The sequence below is a fragment of the Gymnodraco acuticeps genome, unplaced genomic scaffold, assembly GCF_902827175.1.
Source record: "Gymnodraco acuticeps unplaced genomic scaffold, fGymAcu1.1, whole genome shotgun sequence".
NCBI classification, from domain to species: Eukaryota; Metazoa; Chordata; class Actinopteri; order Perciformes; family Bathydraconidae; genus Gymnodraco; species Gymnodraco acuticeps.
In genome coordinates, this window is record NW_022990459.1 from 3,967,433 (window position 1) to 3,990,937 (window position 23,505).

A 23,505-nucleotide genomic window follows, 5' to 3' on the forward strand; every position below is an offset into this window, starting at 1 on the left:
TCTCTCTCTCTCTCTCTCTCTCTCTCTCTCTCTCTCTCTCTCTCTCTCTCTCTCTCTCTCTCTCTCTCTCTCTCTCAAAGCAAGGCAAGTTTATTTATATAGCACCTTTAAACACAAGGCAATTCAAAGTGCTTTACAACAATGAAAGACATTAAGATCATTAAGAAATAGTGCAGCGGAAACACATTATAAACCAAAGATAATAAAACATGAATAATACAAGTTACAGTGTACATAGTTCAATTAAAAGCAGCGGCAAAAATGTAAGTTTTTCTCGCACACACCAACTCAAAACGTTTGTTTATTTACATATATGTATACAAATGGCGTGGATAAAATATGTACTTTTCAAAGGACTGTGAGGGATACATGCCTTAAATAACGTCCAGGGGATTGAAAAGTGTCCTTTTCCAAGCACCATATACACTAATGAAAATATACAAGTAGTAGCTGTGTATTCTAACTTTCTCTCTGCTAATCTTGCCTCCAGCTGTGAAGAATGTTAATGTGCTTCTTGAGAGAAAAAGGTCAGAGGGCATCAGCAGCCCGTCCAGAGACGACGACTCCACCCTGCTCAACCCGGACACCAACAGCAGCATCCTGGACAACAACACCAAGTCGGACTCGTGCCTCCCAGAGGTCAGTGGGGTAGGGAAGCTGGACAGAAGAACTCTATAGTGTGTAATGATGTGTGTAAAGGTGGAGGAGCCAAATGGCCAGTTACTAATTGTTCCTTATTGACTGTGTGTCCTTGATGTGTCTATCCGTCAGGGGAGGAGTAAGTCCAGCTGCCTTTGCTTCAGCGATGGAAAGAGTCGCATTGACTACATCCTGGTTTACAGGAAGTCTAGCTCGCAGTCAGAGAAGAGGGAGATATTTGAGCGGAACATCCGTGCAGAGGGCTTACACATGGAAAAGGAGGTAAAATACACTGCTGCTCATTTGTTTATTCATTATGTTGACAAGAGTTCAGCTAAATCATCACGTCAGTGATGATTTTAGACCATGATTTGGCCATACATAACATACATATTATTCAGATATTAGGAGTTCTGTGTCAAGTAAGACCATACAGATTTAGAAGATTTTGTTAGACTCTAGAAAAGACTATGTGTGGTTTAATGTTATTGCAGAATAACACGATATTCACTTGCTAGTGAAATAAGTAGGGGGAATTCTCTGGGCAACATCTTAAAAGATTATACTGATAAAATGTTTATGTAGAAATTCTTTCTTTAATAACACAACAACACAGCTTAAAATATCTGACAATTTGTGCCTTTGCTAAAGAATAACGTTTTCGGTATTTTGTGATATCTTTCTGTTATCTGCGATCAAGAGTCTTAGTATTTGCCAAATTTGGCAGCCATAACACCAGCTCTGCCAGATTTAGAAGCATTTTTCAGCGGATAAATTCAGCGTACATTTTTTTTGTTTGCTTAAAACCTCTTAAGCCCCAAGCCTGTTTTTCAGGTTTCAGGCTCGAAAATGACATTCCCAGAACAAATGACCATATATTCCCTTCTAAAAGGGTTACATTAATAATCTTTTTTCTCAAAGTAATGATAAACCTGTGAGTTGGATGTAGAAACGTCAGAATCAATATAGATGTTTTTTTATTTTAAAGAAAGTTCAGATTGAACATGGTAAAAAAAACTGTAAATTATAGTGTCCGTCCAAAAGATATTTTGTACTTATAGTGAAAACTAACCTTGGATGATGGGTTAGTAGACTAAAAGCTTTAGGAATCCAAAGTACAACATATAATAAGTACCCTGTATCAAGATTGATGCAAAACAAGTGATATTTTTACCTTTTTAGACAGATTTAGCACAAAAAAACTCTTCTGGGGCCATTTGGGTGGATTTTTCATATCTCTGGCCCCCCTTCTTCTTTTGACATGTGACATATTTTTCTGACCAGAGCCAATACAATCGAAGGGAAATCGTCCCGCACACACTCATGTTAAACAAATGTGACGTCTTCGCGCATTCAATGAAGCTACAGAGCGTAGGAATGGCCTGCTCTACTATTTTAAAACGGAATTGCAGTTTTATTGCTTATAGATTATTATCAGAACATTTCAAAGGGTACACAGCCAAATTGGATATTAACCTATGGATTAACTACATCATCGTTGTTATCGTTGTAATGCCATTGAAGACCAGTTTAGACCAGACAAAGACAAAGGTAAGCCATGTTAGCATTGTGGGCTACCTAGCGCCACTTGTTTTGATGTACGTTTTTGTTGATAACGTCGCGAGTTTGTATCTTTCAGTGTTGAGGTGGGCGCCGTTAGATTCTGTGTCTTTACGATCATACACGATGTGTTGGATGTGCAGCTAGGATAAGTAATAAGGGAGCTAGGAGTGATTTTCGGTGCAGTAATAGGTTAGCATTTTTCGCTCGGGGCTATTTCAGAGGCTCACTGTTAGCATTGTGTGTTTTTTTTGGAGAAAAAAATGAAAAAGATCAGTTAAATGAGTTTTTTCCCGTTATATGGATATAAAAATATTCATAGTTTATTAAATATTAAGGTTCCTTATTCGTTGTTTCCTGCAAATGACGCGATTTCGGCCCTGGAAACGGGTCCGTGGGGTTTAAGAGGTAAAGGAGAATAATTTACACATGGGATTTTTGTGAGATTATGAACATTCTGGCCAAAATTACAGGGGGGGGGGGGGGCATCTTCCCTGCTAGATTTACGTAGAAGCCCCCTTGTCATTTTATACACCATGAATCCAGAGTAAAATGCTTTTGTTTGCTTTGAGGACTGAAAAGCCACAGCGGCTTGGCCCCTGGGCTTGAGCCTGCATTAGTGTCACCTGTTTACATATCATTACCATAACGGCCCGTCCACACTACAGCTTCGACAGCTTCAAAAACTGTTTCCAAGGCGTCTGCCCATTCACTTTAAATTAGTGATGTGTCGGTCGCGAAAGAGCCGGCTCTTTTAAGTGAACGACGGGAGACGGCTCTTGCCCGCGAACGAGCCGGTTTTCTTTTCTTTGTTTTTGCGGAGGGATCTAGATCGGCATGAAGGCACATTGTGCAATGTGCACATTATCCCTCTTATTACATGGCCACATTCTCAACAAAGTAACGACATGACTCCCAATATTAATTGAAATGCTTTTATGGATTTAGAAAATGATTTTATTGATTTAAAAAATAGTTTTATGTATTGATTTAAATTGACATGCATCCGCTAAGAAAAATAGTCCGTTGTTACTGTTTGAACTAACGTAGCAACGGCAGGAACTGCTTCGATAGTGTTTTTGAGGAGCTTTTTGATTACAGATTTGAAAACATCGTTGCTTGCTTTAAAAGTAGCACAATTCATTATGTCAAACCTTGGAAAGTATCTAGATATCCCTGCCCTAATGCCAAAGTAACTGCACACTGAATATGTGTCGCCGTTTGATGTCTATGTCTGGACTGCTGCGTAAAAAGGAGGGTTTCTGCCCCATTACTTCTCTTCTTACTTCTATAAGAATAAAACACGGAGGACGGAGATCTCTTTTTCTCCCCCTCTTCTGACAGCCCAGCAGCTGATCTAAAGCACGCTCCCCTCTCCTGCAGGGGGGCGTGGTCAGCTGCAGCACACAGAATCAGCCCCCTGCAAAAACAGCGCTGGAAAGAGGAAATAGAGCGAAATGAGGCATGGCTAAAATGCAGGATCTGTTTGGTATTTTGAAAAATATAGGTCGATACAGTAGCCCCCTTTTTAACATAGTTGTTATAGGTGTTGCTATCTGTTTTGTGTAGCGTGGTTCTACAAGCAAGTCAATGCATTCATTGGGTGGTATCAGAGAGTTACACGGGTCTGTAAATGCAATGAAAACAATTGGCCACAGCAAATCATTTATATTAATCATGTAATTTTTACTTTAGAATACTTCAGTACAAAGGATGTATTGAATAATTTAAGTGATATATTTGTACACATATAAATCATTAGTCAAAATAGGGCTACATTTGATTGAATTAAAAGGTATAATATGTGGTAAACTGAAGAGCCGTTTGGGAGCCGAAAGAGCCGGCTCTTCTTGGTGAGCCGAGCCAAATGATCCGGCTCACCAAGAAGAGCCGGAATTCCCATCACTACTTTGAATGGGGTGACGTCACTTTTCGCCGAACTGCATTGTGGGAAGCAGAGCGGAGCTTTCCTGGCGTTTCAGGCTGCAAAAGTTGAGCAATGTTCAACTTTTGAAGCTTCTGAAGCTTTCGGTGGAAGCGTCAGCCAATCAAATCATATGCCAGTACAAGCTCTAGCCAATCAAACCACTGCTTGTGTGTCAGGGGCGGGAGATTCATATGATTGGTTGTTGGTCGAGCTTCAGACACGCCCAGCTCCAAGCTTTTTTTTAAGCTGTAGTGTGGACGGGCCGTAATAACTTTTATATAGTAATCTTATGTCATCAGTTGCTTTTTAAAATTCCAGCAGATTCTCGTTACCTGAAGAATATCTGTGGCATCTGCAGGCAGTGGCAAGTACTTCCGGCATCTGCCACAGAGGCCACTACTCCGTGGCACCTGTGGCAAGTACTTCCGGCATCTGCCACAGATGCCACTACTTGCCGAGGCATTTGCCGCTGCTGAACGCGGGAGTTGCCACAAGATGCCAGAGTAAGAGAAGGTTTACGGTAGCTGCCACTCGCCTTCCGTGGCAAATGCTGCTGTTTAAACCCGTATTCATCGAGTAAAATGTCGCTGTTTAGGCATGACTTTATCGAACTGATCTGTACACAGGACTGATGTGCGATCTCTATTTTTCAAAAAGATTATAAATGATAATTTTACTTGGAGAACGTGGTTTGCTAAAATAAACAAACATGCTATATTTATGATAGTATAGCTACTAAAAATATATTGTAATAAAAAAGAAATATTGGCGAGTGAGGGTTGCAACGCAAGCCCTTGGCAATTGTCGCTTATGGAGGAGAGTTTCCACTGCTTGCTACGATAAACCAGGTGTATTATTACTAGTAATACAAATAATTAACAAATAAATCTTAAAATAATTAAGGTTTCACAAATCTCAACCTGTGTTATAAAGAATCTTTAGCCTCCGTGGGATAATCCAGTCTAGTGTTGCACGGTGTACCGATACTTGAAAGGTACCGCGATACCCTGTCGTTAAAAACGGTACGATTCCTCCGTTTCATTAGTATCGGTAGGCTACTTTAAGAATAACGGGGTAAGTACTCCGGTACTCCGGTGAGAAAGCGCCGTTTTAATAAGAGCCGTGTATGTTCAGCGCTCTGCTTCCACTCCCTGCACTGCAGCCGTGCCTGCACTCCCGCCCCTCTCAAGCACGTTCTAAGTCCCTCCCCTCTCTCGTGCACTCGGCCACGCGCTAGCTGCATGTGAGAAAACGAGAAGCATGGCTGCAAGTGGGAGTGCAACTGCCGCTGCGCCTCGGCTTGTTGACAAAAAAGACGCCAGAAGCGAAATTTGGAAGTATTTGAGCTATATCTCTGACAGTGAGGGAAAGCCTACGGACACCACGAGGCCTGTCTGTAAGAAATGTTTTAGATCCCTGTAAACCAAGGGAGCCAACACATCAGACTTGGCTAAGCACCCGCCGACCGGAATCCAGAGCTGTTTAAAGAATTTAAAGACAGACAGGTTAGCGAATGTGATAGATAACATAATTACATCATGCTCAAGCCCATGCCCTCACATCAAACAAGTGTAATTTATTTTGTGACAAACGAACGTTTTCGTAGTTTGACGAGGCAATTAATGGCAATGATAACTGTCTAATATGGCTATCTTTTTAGCTGACTTACCAATGTGGCTAACATCTGCAATGTACATTTTGTCAATAATTATTTATATTACTGTTAATAAAATATTAAACAAATTATATTTTATAAAACAAAAAAGTTGTTTGAGATGATGCTTAATTTTATTTAATACGAATTCTTGTCATTTATTTTGTTTATTGTTCTCATTGTTTAAAAGTTTGTGTTATGGTTATGGTTCTGGTGTGAAATAAAGCACAATAATTACATTTAAGACTTTTTCCCCTTTTTTTAAGAAAAGTATCGAAAAAGAATCGGAATCGCAATTCTTGACTTGGTATCGGTATCGAAACCAACATGTTGGTATCATGACAACACTAATCCAGTCCAGATTTGATGAGTCTAGGTCTAGTGGTTTCAGATCAGGACCTGGTCTAATGTGGTCTACATGTAAAAAAAGCACTGAAATCTCCCTTGTTTGTATTTTCACAAATAGAATAAAGGTTTCACAAATCTGAAACTGTGTTATAAAGAATCTTTAGACTCTCTGGGATAATCCAGTCCAGATTTGATGAGTCTAGGTATAGTGGTTTTAGATCAGGACCTGGTCTAATGTGGTCTACATGTGAAAAAAGCACTGAAATCTCCCTTTTTTGTATTTTCACAAATAGAATAAAAGTTTCACAAATCTCAAACTGGGTTATAAATAATCTTTAGACTCTCTGGGATAATCCAGTCCAAATAAATCGGCTATGCAGCGGTTTAAGAGGTTCAAACACGGAGGATTGTTCGCTCAGCGCTGTAAATTAAATGTCCCTTAACTTTCCCCTTAACTGCCGAATCGGATGCTCTGAATTGGAAGCCAACTTCAGCGTTGTGTGTACACTGGTGTTATTAGACTTGGCTACAGACTTAGGGCAGCTGTATCTTGCAGTTGCCACTGCTAGTGAGATGCTAAGGTTTATACTTTATAAATTAGGCAAAGGACAGTTATATTTGATTGTATAAATGTGTTATTTTAAATGTAGGCATATGTACTTAATTTGTATTATTTTCGTTGTTAATAAACAGATTAATGTCATTGTATCTGTTTTGTTGTTTAATATTTTAATTCTGATTAAACATTTTTATTTAAGTGCTTCAGATGATTCTTATTTGATATTGATATCAGTGAATCTAAACAAACCATGTTATTGTTATTCTGTTTAGTCAATCATGACAGCATAGTAAAAAAGCAAGACACAATTCATGTTTTTTGATCTTTTATTGTGTTTCGAAACTGGCGAACAATTTGTAATGCTTCACTGTAACTGTTCTGGATAACGTTTCGTAGTCCTTTCTTTGGTCAAATGTAAAGGTGAAGAGCTCGTATGGTGAGTCATCCTCATCCGTCTCCCCTTGCCAGCTTTGCAGTGCTTGTAGGGTTTCAGCTTTAGAAACTGCATTTAAAGGTGGGGTAGGTAATTTTGGAAGAACCAGCTCGAGTGCGCTATAATTTGAAAATAGACAGGTGGAAAAAATCTGCCACTTCCTTACAGAGCCCCTCCTCCAACACACACGAACGCGTACATGACAAATGAGGGCACGAGATAAGTTTGTGCACAGATGGAAGGCTGACAGGCAGGTAGGCCATCCAGTTATTTTAGCCGGGCCAGCTAAAATGATTGGTCGTGCTTTTTACAGTACTACGGCTTCCACAGATGACATTTTTTTATGGATTTTTTGTCAAAGCACTTAAGATATTCATTGCTATCGGGATGTTAAGAGCATCCCATGGAATATAACAAAAAGTGTATCTCAAGCCGGTTTCTCAAATGTACCGTAAACCTTCTCTTACACCGGCATCTAGTGGCAATTCCCGTTCGGCAGCGGCAGATGCCTTGGCAAGTAGTGGCATCTGCCGCAGATGCCTCGGCAAAGTGGCATCTGTGGCAGATGCCTGAAGTATCTGCCACTGCCTGCAAATGCCAAGGCACATGCCACGGCGAGTAGTGGCAACACTCACTGTTAACCCTGTGTTCTAGTATGATAAATAAAATAACATTGTACCTTGAAAATCAATGCATTCTAATAGCGGGTACATTTTACCCGTTGGCGGTTTTAGGTAGGCTATAGCCTACAGCGACCCCTGGCGGTTATAGTGTTAAGTAAAAGTAGAAGTAGCCTACCTAAATGTAGGAATACTCTGTTACAAGTAAAAGTCCTGCATTAAAATGTTACTCAAGTAAAAGTGCAAAAGTATTAGCATAAAAATATACTTAAAGTACATATTACATGTTTTCATTATAATTAGTGATCATTAAAGTGTTATCAAAGCTGGTAAAGGTGCAGCTAGTTTTAATGACTTTGTATACTGTAGCGTAGCTTGTGAATTTACTCTAGGTGAAACTAAAGTCTGATTTAAGACTTGATTATATTTTTCATCATTAATCAGAATCTGTAGTAAGTAGGGATGCTCCGATCGATCGGTCACCGATCGAGATCGACCGATACTCACTCTCGACCGATTGATCGGTGCTCTCTAAACATGCCGATCGCGAGAGCCGATCGCATGACGTAAAATACATGACACTTTTCTCTGTGTGCGGCAAAACAAGCTCGCCAAAATGACTTCACCGGTCTGGCATTATTTTAAGGTGTCCGAAAAAGACAGTAAAATAGCGGAATGCAACGTGTGTGTGAAGCAGAAATCCTGCAGCTCCGCCCGCCGGACCGGTAAGCGGAGCGAAACACACAAGAGTTAGACCTAACACACTTAGCTATTTTATCTACCTCTGGAACAAGCTAAACTAGTCATTATAAATATATGTATTCTTCACTGTCGGGTCACTCATTACTGGATCAGTGAGCTGCATGAGATACTGACAGGCTGTCAGGAGAGGGAGAGAGGGGGAGAGAGAGAGGGAGAGAGGAAAAGAGAGCGCTTCCGCTCATTTCTCCCGTGTTATTATCCAAAGTTAATGTCAACTTGAATAATGTACATCATTTGAATGTAATAATTAAGTTGATTGTTTGTGGAAGCTCCAGTGAATGAGCCCCATTAACTGAGTTTTAAACATCACTTTAAATGGAAGATTTAAAGTGATGTTTAAATCTTCCATTTAGGCCCCGCCCACTCGATCGGATCGGCGATCGGTATCGGCAGATACTGATTCCGGCGATCGGCCCGAAATTGGCGATCGGAGCATCCCTAGTAGTAAGTAACTAAAGGTAGCCTATTACATAAATGTAGTGGAGTAAAAGTACACCATTTACCTCTGAATTGTAGTGGGGTAGAAGTACTAAGTAACATACAATTTAAATACTCAACTAAAGCACAAGTAGGCCTACAGTACTTGAGTATATGTAGCTTACTTAGTTAGCCTATTTCCCACCTCTGGTCAACAATGATAGGTCTTGATGTCAATAAGTTGTCTTTATTTACTATATCATTATTATCATAAAAATAGCAGGTTTATTTATTTTAACAAACCACGTTCTCCAAATAAAATACACTGAACAAAAATATAAATGCAACACTTTTGTTTTTGCTCCCATTTTTCATGAGATGAACTCAAAGATCTAAAACATTTTCTATATACACAAAATAACCATTTCTCTCAAATATTGTTCACAAATCTGAAAAAATCTGTGATAGTGAGCACTTCTCCTTTGCCGAGATAATCCATCCCACCTCACAGGTGTGGCATATCAAGATGCTGATTATTAGACAGCATGATTATTGCACAGGTGTGCCTTACGGCCCGTCTACACTACAGGCGTCAAAAAATGCTTTCAACGCTTCGCCCATTCATTTGAATGGGGTGACGTAGGATATTTTCAAACTTCGCCGAACTGCATTGTGGGTAGCATGGCAAGGCGTTGCAAGCATCGCGAGCGTCTATCGGCGTCAAAAGTTGAACAATGTTCAACTTTTGAGGCTCGATGCTTGTTCGAAGCTGGCGTCAGCCAATCAAATCCCGTTTTTGCAATTCCCGCCAGTACAAGCACTAGCCAATCAAACCGCGTGCAAGCTGGGAGAGCCAGACCGCAGTTCATTTCCTCATATTCCAAACGAGAAAATACGGTAGCAAATCACCCGGTTCTTTCCGACCAGAACTATTTACCGGGTTACAAACCGGAGGAACCAGGCATGGAGGGAGGAGGCAGAGACAGTGGAGGAAGCAGGCATGGAGGGAGGTGGCAGAGACAGTGGGGGAAACTGGTAGGTTTTCGCCTGTTTGGGGATTTTATATCCAGTTTACTTCGTTTTAACATTGCTATTGCTTTGTATGTCGGGGGCGGGAGATTCATGTGATTGGTTGTTGGTCGCGTTGCTCGCAAAAAATCGCCAAGCTTCAGACACGCCCAGCTTCAAGATTTTTTGATGCCTGTAGTGTAGACGGGCCGTTAGGCTGGCCACAATAAAAGGCTACTCTGAAACGTGCAGTTTTGCTTTATTGGGGGGTCTGGGGGGGTCCGAAAACCAGTCAGTATCTGGTGTGACCACCATTTGCCTCACGCAGTGCAACACATCTCCTTCGCATAGAGTTGATCAGGTTGTTGATTGTGGCCTGTGGAATATTGGTCCACTCCTCTTCAATGGCTGTGCGAAGTTGCTGGATAATGGCAGGAACTGGAACACGCTGTCGTATACGCCGATCCAGAGCATCCCAAACATGCTCAATGGGTGACATGTCCGGTGAGTATGCTGGCCATGCAAGAACTGGGATGTTTTCAGCCTCCAGGAATTGTGTACAGATCCTTGCAACATGGGGCCGTGCATTATCATGCTGCAACATGAGGTGATGGTCGTGGATGAATGGCACAACAATGGGCCTCAGGATCTCGTCATGGTATCTCTGTGCATTCACAATGCCATCAATAAAATGCACCTGTGTTCGTCGTCCATAACGTACGCCTGACCATACCATAACCCCACCACCACCATGGGCCACTCGATTCACAACATTGACATCAGAAAACCGCTCACCCACACGACGTCACACACGCTTGTCTGCTATCTGCCCTGAACAGTGAAAACCGGGATTCATCCGTGAAGAGAACACCTCTCCAACGTGCCAGACGCCATCGAATGTGAGCATTTGCCCACTCAAGTCGGTTACGACGACGAACCGGAGTCAGGTCGAGACCCCGATGAGGACGACGAGCATGCAGATGAGCTTCCCTGAGACGGTTTCTGACAGTTTGTGCAGAAATTCTTTGGTTATGCAAACCGATTGTTGCAGCAGCTGTCCGAGTGGCTGGTCTCAGACGATCTTGGAGGTGAACATGCTGGATGTGGAGGTCCTGGGCTGGTGTGGTTACACGTGGTCTGCGGTTGTGAGGCCGGTTGGATGTACTGCCGCCAAATTCTCTGAAACACCTTTGGAGACGGCTTATGGTAGAGAAATGAACATTCAATTCACGGGCAACAGCTCTGGTGGACATTCCTGCTGTCAGCATGCCAATTGCACGCTCCCTCAAAACTTGCGACATCTGTGGCATTGTGCTGTGTGATAAAACTGAACATTTTAGAGAGGCCTTTTATTGTGGCCAGCCTAAGGCACACCTGTGCAATAATCATGCTGTCTAATCAGCATCTTGATATGCCACACCTGTGAGGTGGGATGGATTATCTCGACAAAGGAGAAGTGCTCACTATCACAGATTTTTTCAGATTTGTGAACAATATTTGAGAGAAATGGTTATTTTGTGTATATAGAAAATGTTTTAGATCTTTGAGTTCATCTCATGAAAAATGGGAGCAAAAACAAAAGTGTTGCATTTATATTTTTGTTCAGTGTAGATAGAAATTATAATGTTTAATCTTTTTGAAAAATAGAGATCGGACCATCAGTCCTGTGTACAGATCATCAGTCCTGTGTACAGATCAGTTCGATAAAGTCATGCCTAAACAGCGACATTTTACACGACGGGTTTAAATAGCAGCATTTGCCACGGAAGGCGAGTGGCAGCTACCGTAAACCTTCTCTCCTAGATTCCACCGGGTCCGTCTGCGTCGCGTTATGGCCGCGTTATGGCCGCGTTACGGCCGCGTTACGGCCGCGCCGCGGTGTTTATAGCTGGAATATTACAATTATTATTAACTTTGTCTGTACAAAGTAGCCTGTCCAGGAAATATGCCCAAATCAACAAAAACTGTGAGCCGGCAGGCAAGACGCTCCGCTTCTGAAATGCTTCTGAAACGCGCCCGGTAGGGTATGACGCCGAAGGAGGCTGGACCAAAACCATGGCGCAGCCGTGACGCGACGCAGACGGACCCGGTGGAATCGAGGTCTGGCATCTTGTGGCAACTCCCGTTCAGCAGCGGCAGATGCATCGGCAAGGTGTGACATCTGTGGCAGATGCCGGAAGTACTTGCCACTGCCTGCAGATGCCACGAAATGTGCTTGCTGTCTCTCAGAATATCCAACTCAACTTTGTTCTCCCCCAACCCTGATGGAAATATCTGGTTATTTTGCTGATGACTGTGAGAGAGACTTAGCCAACATTAGCAACATCAATACCGATTTCATGAAGAAGGCATTTAATGCTTAGCCTTAAAGGTGACATGTCATGCTTTTCCGGTTATTACCCGTCCCCTTGTGTGTTATGAAGGTTTGTATGCATGTAAATGGTGTGCAGAGTCAAAACCCTCAAAGTACACCCTGTAACGAGTAAAACTCTAAAACAGAAAATACCTCCCCAAAACGCCTCGTTGGAGATACGTCACTGTCCATTTGATTCTTCCGGGTACATCATGATGTCATGTCGTCCCCGGAACGAAATGGACCAATCCGTGGAGCCGTTACGTTACGTCCGCGGAGCTGTTACGTTAAGCCCCCGCTGATTGGTCCAAATTGACCACTCCACGGACTTCCTCACACACTCAGTGCAGGCAGCTCTGCTGATTTCTCCTCCCTGGCTGCAGGCTGATAACAGACAGTTGGGATCGCGGTGAAATTCTCTCTGCAGACCCATTCTCACAGCGTTTATCAAACTTTTTCTTACTCAATATCAAGCCACACTTATTGTTTTTACTTCGGCTGTGACTTTGTGTGTGCTCAGGGTGAGTTTGGCTGTGTTTCGCTGTGTATCGCTAAACAAGGAAATCACACCTCCACGGAGTTCAGCGCGATTCACAACGTCCCGACTGGTCCCGACCAATCGGAGCACACTGGGCTCACAGGAAGGGGGGGGGCAAGAGCTGCAACGAGCCGTTTAGTGGAGAGAGTGAATACCGCTGAATACATATACTTTACAGAGATGCTGTATGCGAAACCAATGTGAGTTTGGAAAATTGCACAGTATAAATCTATTCTAGTAGACCTCAACAATGGAATTATGATCAGTGGAAATGGCCATGACATGGGACCTTTAAAATCCATTTAGAGTGCTGCTGTGCCATTTGTTATTCAGCCATCACTCATAAAACCCAAATAATTGTGCTCCAATGCTGCTTATATTAAGCAATTCTTATTTCAAGTGTCACTAAAAAAAGTGAAAAATGTGGTTGTACTGATCTCTGTGTGTATTCCAAGTTATCTGCCAATGCAGTAACACACGCAGGGAAAACTTGTGGTCTGTGTCCTTCAACATCGGGATTGTATTCTCCTGATTCTTGTAACACGAGCAGGAGGCGAAGAGCAGAACAAAGCAAACATATTGATGTTGAACATGTTGATGCTGATCTCTTCCAGGCCTCTTTGACAAACAGTGATGTGATTTTTCTGAAGCTTCATGCACCGTGGGATGTCCTCTGTCACTACGCAGAGCTCATGAACATCCGTATGCCTTTTAGGTGAGACCACAGACTAAGTGTATCATGTAAGGCATTTCCCTTCTATTCAACCGTTTTTGATATCCAAATGTTGACGTTTTTGGTCTTTATTCATTGCTTTTGTTCGCACCTATTTCGAAGCTGGTTCAGAATCAGAATACCTTTTATTAGTCCCAAAAGAACCAAAGACAGCTTAATGTTACCTAAGCATGCATACAAAAAGTACTAATATTAAACAAATTAATTATAATAAAGAAGTTACACATTTTACAAAAATACACACCCTGTAACAGTTCTGAGGATTTAGCAGCCAGGTAGCCATATTTGCACAGTTTTTAACGGCATATATATATTTATTTATTGCACATATTTCACATAGTTGGTTAAATCTCCTGTCATCACTACCCTTCTTTTGTGTGGGATGTGCCAAACTGGACCTACTACACTGTTAAATTCGAAGTGAAACACGTCAAACTGAATGAAACAAAAGTTTTGAACACTAACAAAATAAGTTCTTTAAGTGAAGACATAAAGTTTTTCAGGTTTAGGAGTAACTGTTTGTAAAGTGAAAGTGAAACACAAACACATCAACATGATGTTCTCACACAGCGATCTCACAGAAAAACGTTTTTTCTCCCCCCCCCCCCTTTGGAGTTTCATGCGCTTTATACTATCTCACCCAAGTTCCACCTTTGCTCCTGCATTGTCACTAAAGTTAATAAAAGCAGCATTCCTTCTTAAAGGTGGGGTAAGTAAGTTTGAGAAACCGGCTCGAGATACACTTTTTGTTATATTCCATGGAATGCTCTTAACATCCCGATAGCAATGAATATCTTAAGTGCTTTGACAAAAAATCCATTAAAAAATGTCATCTGTGGAAGCCGTAGCGCTGTAAAAAGCACGACCAATCATTTTAGCCGGCCCGGCTAAAATAACTGGATGGCCTACCTGCCTGTCATCTGTGCACAAATTTATCTCGTGCCCTCATTGGTCATGTGCGCGTTTGTGTGTGTTGGAGGAGGGGCTCTGTAAGGAAGTGGCAGATTTTTTCCGGCTGTGTATTTTCAAATCCTAGCGCACTCGAGCTGGTTTCTCCAAAATTACATACCCCACCTTTAAGGTAATCAACCTTGTGAATAGATTATAAAACCTGAATAGTTTTGGCAAAGAACAAACAAAGACCATACATTAAAAAAAATCTCCAATGCAGTACTGGTCAAAAATCTCCAGTGGGATCCTTTCAAATGTATACTTTTATTAGTATTATCATATTTATTAGTAATAGCAAAAGCACATAATATAACTGATACTTGTAGCAGCAACAGGAACCATAGTAGTAACAACCTTTGAACTGTTCTATATTAATACTTAATTTCTGCATATTCCAGGAGAAAAATCTTTTTCATGCACCGACGGCCCAAGTTCATGAGCAGGTGAGTGTTCAGTTAAAGAGGCAGCATGAAATCAGCTGATGAAGCAAAACCCTTTGTCTTGCAGCTTTAACAGAAACTTCACTTGCAGGATGGAAAAGCGCATCAACAAATTTCGTGGCTGGCTTCCTCGAAAGCCCATGAAGTTTGACAACAACACTTTACCCGACCTAGAGGAAAACGAGAGCTTCACTGCCCCCTTCAGTCGATCAAGGATACATCAGTGAGTCTTTATGAAACAACCCTTTAAAACATTTACCTGAGACACAAAATTGATGAACACACAAAAATGTCTACTGGTTTGTTTCACTGCAGTTTCATCATCCACAACAAAGACACCTTTTTCAACAACGCCACAAGAAGTCGCATCGCCCATCACATCCTTCAGCGGGTCAAATATGAGGAGGGTAAAAATAAGATGGGTGAGTTTTTTCCAAGGCATTATTACACAAACAATGAGTGAGCTGACATCGTTTTTAAAAGCTTTAAAAATGTGCGTAAAACTGCCTTTGCTCTTCAATCTAAATCTTTGGTTAAGGCTTACAAACAGTCACTTACATTTTAAGACAACTTGTGTATGACTTGAAATTGAATGTTAAAGACTTGGAACCTGATTGCAAAGACTTGCTACTTTGGACATGCAAAACAATGACTTGATCCCATTTCTGATAGAATGGACAACGGCCAGATTGACAATCCTTTTTACAAACACCCTCAGCAACACTAGGCATGTTGTTGTGCTTATTCACTGAGAATTGTATTCAAGCAGATCAGATTTTAACAATATTTTAAATAAAAAGTAACATCCCTTATTATCCGTTACAGCATATAGCTTCTGTTGCTCTTCTTTAAATATCCCCTGTTTTTGTTTTCAGGGCTTAATCGTCTGTTGAGCAATAGTTCATATGAGGCAGCTTTCCCTCTTCACGAGGTAATTTTTGGCGATCTCCATAAATTCATTAATTACATTACCTGTTTTTAAGTCATCACTGTTTTCTGTGATATTACAGCAATGCATACAGTTCCTACATTGTGTTTCTCCATGTCTGTGTGTGTACATAATGTTTTGGGACTTTAACAGGGGAGCTACCACAGCAAAAACTCCATCAGAACACACGGAGCAGAGAACCATCGGCACCTGCTGTACGAATGCTGGGCCTGGTGGGGCGTGTGGTACAAATACCAACCACTGGACCTCATCAGGTAGCCCAACTACACTCAGAGACTTGAAGTTGCAATGTGTATGATAATGCCAGAATTTGTATTTCAACATAAAAAATGAATTAACTAACATAATTAATAGAATGTGAAGAAGTTACAGTATTCACGCGAAGTCAAAGACTCACTGTGCTGTGTCGCAGAGATAGCTACTGAGATTAGCATGCTAACTGACTAGCCAGTTATTTCCTGTGATACCACTAGTTCTCCTAGAAGTGAAGTAGAATCACTGTAGGGCTAGTCTGACCTCAGACCACAGAATAAGAAGTAACGTGTCTCATTGAAGGCTTCTCAATACTCTAATTTCCCCTCCTCGACTCCTCGGTCCTCCGGTAGTAACCCGGAAATGGATTTCAGCGCGCCATGTTGAAGGACATCTCATTTCACTAAATGCACATCGAGGACAGAGCATCGTGCATCGAGGAGGCTGTCTGGAGGAGCTATAGCCGAGGGTACACTGATGGTTCCTCCACGGCTCCTTCGCAGATGCATTTCCGGGAACGGTGGAGGCGTGACGCACGGCCTGATTTATCTCATAGTCCAGCAGATATGTGAAATATCTGAAAGAATTGTTTTTGATGATACAAACATGAACTTTGGCACACTGTTAGAGCATGCCCTAAGGAAGATTTCTGGCTATAGGGCCATCGCATATTTGTCCTTTGGTTGTTATTTTACCAGTAGCTTAGGATCTAGACCACCTAAGAACTTGATTCTGGTGGCTAATCCTACATTTTCAAGGATGGGGAATGCTGTGGTACTATTTACAACATGCTAGAATGTAGCTAAATCCTTGTATCTGGTATTCAGGAAACAAAATACACAGTAAAACCATTAACATATTTATTATGGTGAAGTAATACATGTTACATAATATATATGTCATATTACAGGTTTTCAACTAAATGCAGAGTTAGTTCTGAAAACACAGTCCCCCACAGTAGCAATGGGAAGTGCACTGAATTCCTACTTTGACACATTTGAAAATTGTCCACTGCACCCCTTTTTGCATCCAGTCACCTGGGGATGGGAGTTCAGGGGCTTGTGATGTTTGTTAGGTTTCACATTGAGATGGCAGCACTCAAGGTACTTGGCAACCTCCTGGAGGGGTAGCGGGTGGACAAGACCAGTGTCATGTCCCCAGTTCCACTTCTGGTCTATCATCCTGTAGCTGGAAATAGAGTTGATGATCTATGTGCGATCAATAAGAGAGGCTGACTTCCTTCTACTCTATATAAATACCTCTGTGAAAGGTGATAGTGATGCTGTAGGCCTGACGGAGAACCCTGCAGCTCTGCGACGATGGATGCTGTCTGGCCCCGAGATGGCACGTGTAGTTGGAGAGTTTGAGGCCTCCACTGAGAAGAGAAAGAAGGGTGACACCCGGCACCATGAGCAGACCAAACATGCACAAATGTCATTTGCACGAGATGTTAAAGCACTAACTGGTGCTATAGAAGACATGGGCAATCCATGCTGTGAAAAGAGCATTGTCAATCTTCTTGTACTGGACACTAGAGATCTTGCAGATGCAGCAGTCATTGACACTCTGAACCAGATTGAGAAACTTGGACAGGACCAGTATGACACCTACAGTGGAAGAAATAAGTATTTGATTGAGTATTTAGATTTTTGTATTCACCCACTTACAAATAAATGAACAGTCTATACTTTTAATGGTAGGTTTATTTTAACAGTGAGAGTAAGAATATAAAAAAGAAAATCCAGAAAATTACATTATATAAAAGATAAAAATGTATTTGCATTTAACTGTGGGAAATAAGTATTTGATCCCCTTGCAAAAAACAAGAATTCTGGCTCCCACAGACTGTTTAAGTAAGTCCTCTTCCTTTAAGAAAGTACTACTAATATCAACTTATTACCTGTGTGCAACTCGATTTTGACAGGATAACAACTGGTGATTTCTAGAATTGTGTGAGTAACATTCTGTTTTTAGACTTCTCTGTTTCAGTGTGTGTACTCTGTATAAATGCTCTGTAGTTGATCTGACTGAAATTGTGATTTTAAAATCTCAAAACCGCTACAGTATCTGTCAGGCAGAAACTTGGGACAAGTAATTTGACTGAAACCTTAAAACTGAACTAACTGACTGCTAGGGTTAACTTTGATTTAAACATTTGTAGAATACTAAGAGCTTTATTGAGTAGGTGTAACTGTATTAAGGGTTAAACTCATAACTTTATAACTTAGGGTTTAATGTAATTGTAAAACCATTGGGCCACTGAAAAGATACAATAACAACTCAGGAGGGAGCCAGCCTAGATTTCCTTTTGAGGGCCACCAGCTGCAGAGAGTTAACTAATTAAAGGGACTTGGCCCCACAGCTGTGAGAATTCAGCAATCAGGTGTCCATTTTAGGTAGCACGTTCCTGGAGCGTCAGCGTCAGACAGACGAAGACTGACAAAGACATTAGAGTTCTGCGGGAGTCACGAGGGAGGCAAAGAGGAGGCAAATCCTACTTTGATTGAACTAAGTATCGCTGGTGTTTTATTTTCTTTAGTTTTCTTTTTGCCCCTCAGGCTATAATCATGTGTATTTTCTCCATTCCTGTTCATGTGTCTTCTCGCAATTATCACTGGCCCTGTGTATCTCGTAATCGATATAACCGGCCTGATCTCGTCTATCCCACATGCTCCACTGAGATCCAACATCTAGTTTCAGGGGGCCTGTGGAACTGCCAGTCAGCTGTTCCTAAGGCTGACTTCATCTCTGGCTACGCCTCCCTGCAGTCTCTGGATTTCCTTGCTCTCACTGAGACGTGGATTACTCCATCCAACACATCCACCCCAGCAGCTCTCTCCACAGCATATTCCTTCTCCCATACACCCAGACCCACTGGCAGAGGAGGTGGCACTGGTCTCTTGCTCTCTCCCAAATGGAGCTTTTCCCTCTTCAAGCTACCTAACTTCACTCCTTCCACCTTTGAATTCCATGCCATCACAGTAACCCATCCTATACAATTAACTATTGTTGTTCTCTACCGTCCACCAGGCGCCTTGGGGGACTTTTGGAGGAATTAGATCATCTCCTCTCACACATCCCTGAAACTGGCCCTCCTGCTGTACTTCTCGGAGACTTCAACCTCCAGACAGGGAAGATAGCTGAACTAACATCTGTTTTAACCGCCTTTGCTTTCTCACTGTCTCCATCCCCACCAACTCATAAAGCTGGCAATGTCCTTGATCTCATATTCTCAAGGAACTGCTCTACTTCTAACCTCTCTGTAAACCCGCTCCACACATCCGATCACTTCTTCATTTCATTCTCTCTACCCCTTTCCAAACATAACAAACTAATCTCTTCTCATCCTGCACCTGTCCGCCGTAACCTTCGTTCTCTCTCCCCCTCTACCCTTGCCTCATCGGTTCTCTCAGCCCTCCCTTCCTCTGACTCGTTCCAACTCCTGCCTCCAAACTCTGCTGCAGAAACTCTCCTCTCTACACTTTCATCCTCTCTGGACTCCCACTGTCCTCTCACATCTCGGCAGGCTCGTCAGTCCCCTCCTGCTCCCTGGCTAAATGACGCCTTCGGGCAGCAGAGCGGAAACGGTGGAAATCCAAACACCATGACGACCTCCTAACCTATCAGGCTCTCCTCTCCTCTTTCTCTGAATCCACTTCAAGACAATGGTACTTGCGTACCATGCTGCGAATGGATCTGGCCCTTCCTACATCCAGGACATGGTTAAACCGTACACCCCAGCACGTGAACTCCGCTCTGCATCAGCCAAACAGCTCGCTGCACCCTCACTGCGAGGCGGACCCAAGTTCCCATCAGCAAAAACACGTGGGTTTGCTATCCTTGCTCCAAAATGGTGGAATGAGCTCCCCATTGACATCAGGACAGCAGAAAGCTTACACACCTTCCGGCGCAGACTGAAAACTCATCTCTTTCGACTCTACTTTGAGCGATAGAATTACTAACAAAGCACAAAGTCCTTTATTAGTCCTACTAATAAAGGACTGGCTTATCTAAAGCCAGTTGAGTAGCACTTGAAATGTTTTTGCTCTATGAAACCTGATGTACTTATATGATTCTGTTTTCTTCAAGTTTGTATTTTGTTGGTCAAACGCACTTATTGTAAGTCGTTTTGGATAAAAGCGTCAGCTAAATGCAATGTAATGTAATGTAATGTAATGTAATGTAAAAGACACCTGTCCACAGAATCAATAAATCAGATTCCAACTTCTCCACCATGGGCAAGACTAAAGAGCTGTCAAAGTACCTCAGGGACATGATTGTAGACCTGCACAAGGCTGGGATCGGCTACAAGACCATGAGAAAGCAGCTTGGGGAGAAGGAGACTGTTGGTGCGATTATTCGGAGATGAAAAAAAAAGAATGGGCATCAATCAACAATCAATCGCCCTCGGTCTGGGGCTCCACACAAGATCTCGCCCCGTGGGATATTGATGATCATGAGAAAGGTGAGGTATCAGCCAAGAACTACACGGGAGGAACTTGTTAATGATTTCAAGGCAGCTGGGACCACAGTCACCAAGAAAACTATTGGAAACACACAACACCATAATGGATCAAATCCAGCGCCATGCTCAAGAAGACTCATGAAAGGCCACCACCATTGTCACAAATGGGCAAGCTGAGAACTGGTACCAAGTCAGATTGGTGGGCTGAGGACCGGATTTATTTACAAGAGAATGCATCTCACCCCACAGTACAGGTCATCATCCTTGATGGGGCTGCTCTTGTGAACATGCTACGACCTGGTGCTGCTAAGACGTTTTTTGATTATGTGCAGAAAGTGTTCTCACCATACTGACATGCTCTCAGCTGGAGCATGTTAGCAGAGTCGATGTCGTGTGGGATGAATATTTCCCGAAAGTCTGAAGGCTGAAACACGCAGCAAGAGAGGGAAGGGAGTTCATAGACGCGTTGAGCCATCCAGTGTCATTCCTGGAAACTGGCCAGAGTTTCTGCGCATTGAAAACAAGAAGGCTGAACTGTTCCTTGCAACCAGTGTGACAGCCCTCAACACTGGCAAACAAATAATCAGTACTTGCAACATGCACACATGAGGAGGATAACCACATCCTACTGCACCTAGGAGATGCTGTGAAGGAAGGGTATAGCAAGGTGTCAATACGCACAGTTGACACGGATGTGGTAGTACTGGCAGTCACAGCAGCCCAATCCCTCAACATCACTGAGCTGTGGGTTGCCTTTGGAGCTGGGAAGAGTTTTCGGCATTTAGCAGCTCATGAGATGGTGAGATCACAAGGTCAAGATCAAGGCATAGCCTTATCAATGTTCCATGCATTTACTGGATGTGACACTGTCATCTTTTGATGGCAGGGGCAAGAAGATGGCGTGGGATACATGGATGACGTTTGAGGATGTGGAAGAGGGGTGGAAGCAGGCCCGCCCCTCCCTGCACACAGATCACGCAGACTGGGTGGGGCCTCACCTCGCGAAGGGGGCCGCGGAGGGGGCCTCACCTCGCGGAAGGGGCCTCACCTCGCGGAGGGGGCCTCGTCCGAAGCGCAAATGTGGTGCACCTTCATGCGCTTATGCGTAGGGTTGGGAACCGAAACTCGGTTCCAGATGAGAACCGATGAGAAAATGCCGAGTACCAGGTACCCATACAAAATACACAATTTTGGTTCTGCTTAACGGTTCCTAAACGCGGTAGACCCTGTATTCCACCGGGTCCGTCTGCGCCGCGGTGACCCGGTGGAATACAGCGTAAGGGCGGACTGGCCATCTGTGTGTTCTGGAGAATCACAGGACGGCCGTTCGTCAGCGGTACGTCGACGGCCGGCTCGGTACGCTGACGGCCGGCAATGCCCTTAATTCTTTTAAACGGCATCATGTAAGTTGCGCTGACAGGCGACAGAGGTCCACAGTTGCCCCGCAGCGAGGCTCCCCCCGCCCTCCCGTAGACATTTCACGATCTCAGTCACTTCATAACACTAAAGATGGATCACGGTAAACGCTCTAAAGTGAGGCTCCACTACACTAAAAAATAAAAAGACAAGGCACAGTGTAATGCCTGTTAATAGCTTGCCACAGGCATAGCTCAGTTAAAATAAAGCACAGCTATTGTGCAATACATTTGTATTGCATGTATATTTTCCTGTGGAGGTTGGGGACATTGAACCAGAGTGGTCGGTGTTCAAAGCCTCTATTGCCGAAGCCGCGGCGGGGACCTGTGGTCTCAAGGTCCTAGGTGTCTCAAGGGGCGGTAACCCTCGAACCACACCGGTGGTCAGGGAAGCCGTCCGACTGAAGAAGGAGGCCTTCAGGGATTTGTTATCCCGGGGGACTCCCGAGGCAGTTGCAAGGTACCGACCGGCCCGAAGGGCAGCAGCCTCATCCGTGGCTGAGGCAAAGCAGCGGGTGTGGGAGAAGTTCGGAGAAGACATGGAGAAGGACTTTCGGGCGGCACCAAAGTTGTTCTGGAAAACTGTCCGACACCTCAGGAGGGGGAAGCAGGGAACCATCCAAGCTGTGTACAGTAAGGATGGGACGTTGTTGACCTCAACTGATGGAGTGTTAGGGCGTTGGAAAGAACACTTTGAGGAACTCCTGAACCCGACAACTCCGCCCTCTATGTTAGAGGCAGAGCTGGAGTATGACGGGGGATCAACACCAATCTCCCGGGAGGAAGGTCACTGAGGTCGTCAGACAACTCCACAGTGGAAAAGCCCCGGGGGTGGATGAGATCCGCCCAGAAATGCTGAAGGCTCTGGGTGTTGAGGGACTGTCATGGTTGACACGTCTCATCAACATTGCGTGGAAGTCGGAAACAGTACCGAAGGAGTGGAAGACCGGGGTGGTGGTTCCCCTTTTTAAATAGGTGGATCAGAGGGTGTGTGCCAATTACAGAGGCATCACACTACTCAGCCTCCCTGGGAAAGTTTACTCTAAGGTACTCGAAAGGAGGGTCAGGCCGATTGTCGAACCTCAGATTGAGGAGGAACAATGCGGATTCCGTCCTGGTCGTGGAACGACGGATCAGCTTTTTACTCTCGCAAGGATCCTGGAGGGGGCCTGGGAGTACGCTTATCCGGTCTATATGTGTTTTGTAGACTTGGAGAAGGCGTATGACCGAGTTCCCAGGGAGTTACTGTGGGAGGTGCTGCGGGAGTATGGGGTGAGGGGGTCTCTACTCAGGGCCATCCAATCTCTGTACTCCCAAAGCGAGAGCTGTGTCCGGGTCCTCGGCAGTAAGTCGGACCCATTTCCGGTGAGGGTTGGCCTCCGCCAGGGCTGCGCTTTGTCACCAATGCTGTTTGTAATATACATGGATCGGATTTCGAGGCGTAGTCATGGGGGAGGGGGTCTGCAGTTCGGTGGACTAAGG

General features: G+C 43.5%; 1 protein-coding gene and 1 long non-coding RNA gene across 6 annotated transcripts in view; one reads left to right on the top strand and one right to left on the bottom strand.

The window, feature by feature from the left end:
* The window catches only part of LOC117552462 (anoctamin-4-like), an 81,246-nt gene that overhangs the window by 35,463 nt on the left and 22,278 nt on the right, over window positions 1–23,505 (top strand). For 3 of the 5 annotated variants that reach the window (XM_034225909.1, XM_034225913.1, XM_034225914.1), the window contains 8 exons: window positions 491–648; window positions 772–921; window positions 13,433–13,533; window positions 14,901–14,945; window positions 15,034–15,165; window positions 15,258–15,364; window positions 15,818–15,873; window positions 16,024–16,145. In XM_034225909.1, coding sequence (XP_034081800.1) covers window positions 491–648; window positions 772–921; window positions 13,433–13,533; window positions 14,901–14,945; window positions 15,034–15,165; window positions 15,258–15,364; window positions 15,818–15,873; window positions 16,024–16,145 — 871 coding nt within the window. The remainder of the gene's footprint in view (window positions 1–490; window positions 649–771; window positions 922–13,432; window positions 13,534–14,900; window positions 14,946–15,033; window positions 15,166–15,257; window positions 15,365–15,817; window positions 15,874–16,023; window positions 16,146–23,505) is intronic. The other 2 variants (XM_034225912.1, XM_034225910.1) reach the window with 2 other exon arrangements.
* Window positions 16,987–17,520, bottom strand: LOC117552464. The gene is made up of 2 exons (XR_004569971.1): window positions 17,403–17,520; window positions 16,987–17,331 (listed from the first exon to the last, which is right to left on the bottom strand). It is a non-coding gene; the product is annotated as an uncharacterized LOC117552464 (long non-coding RNA).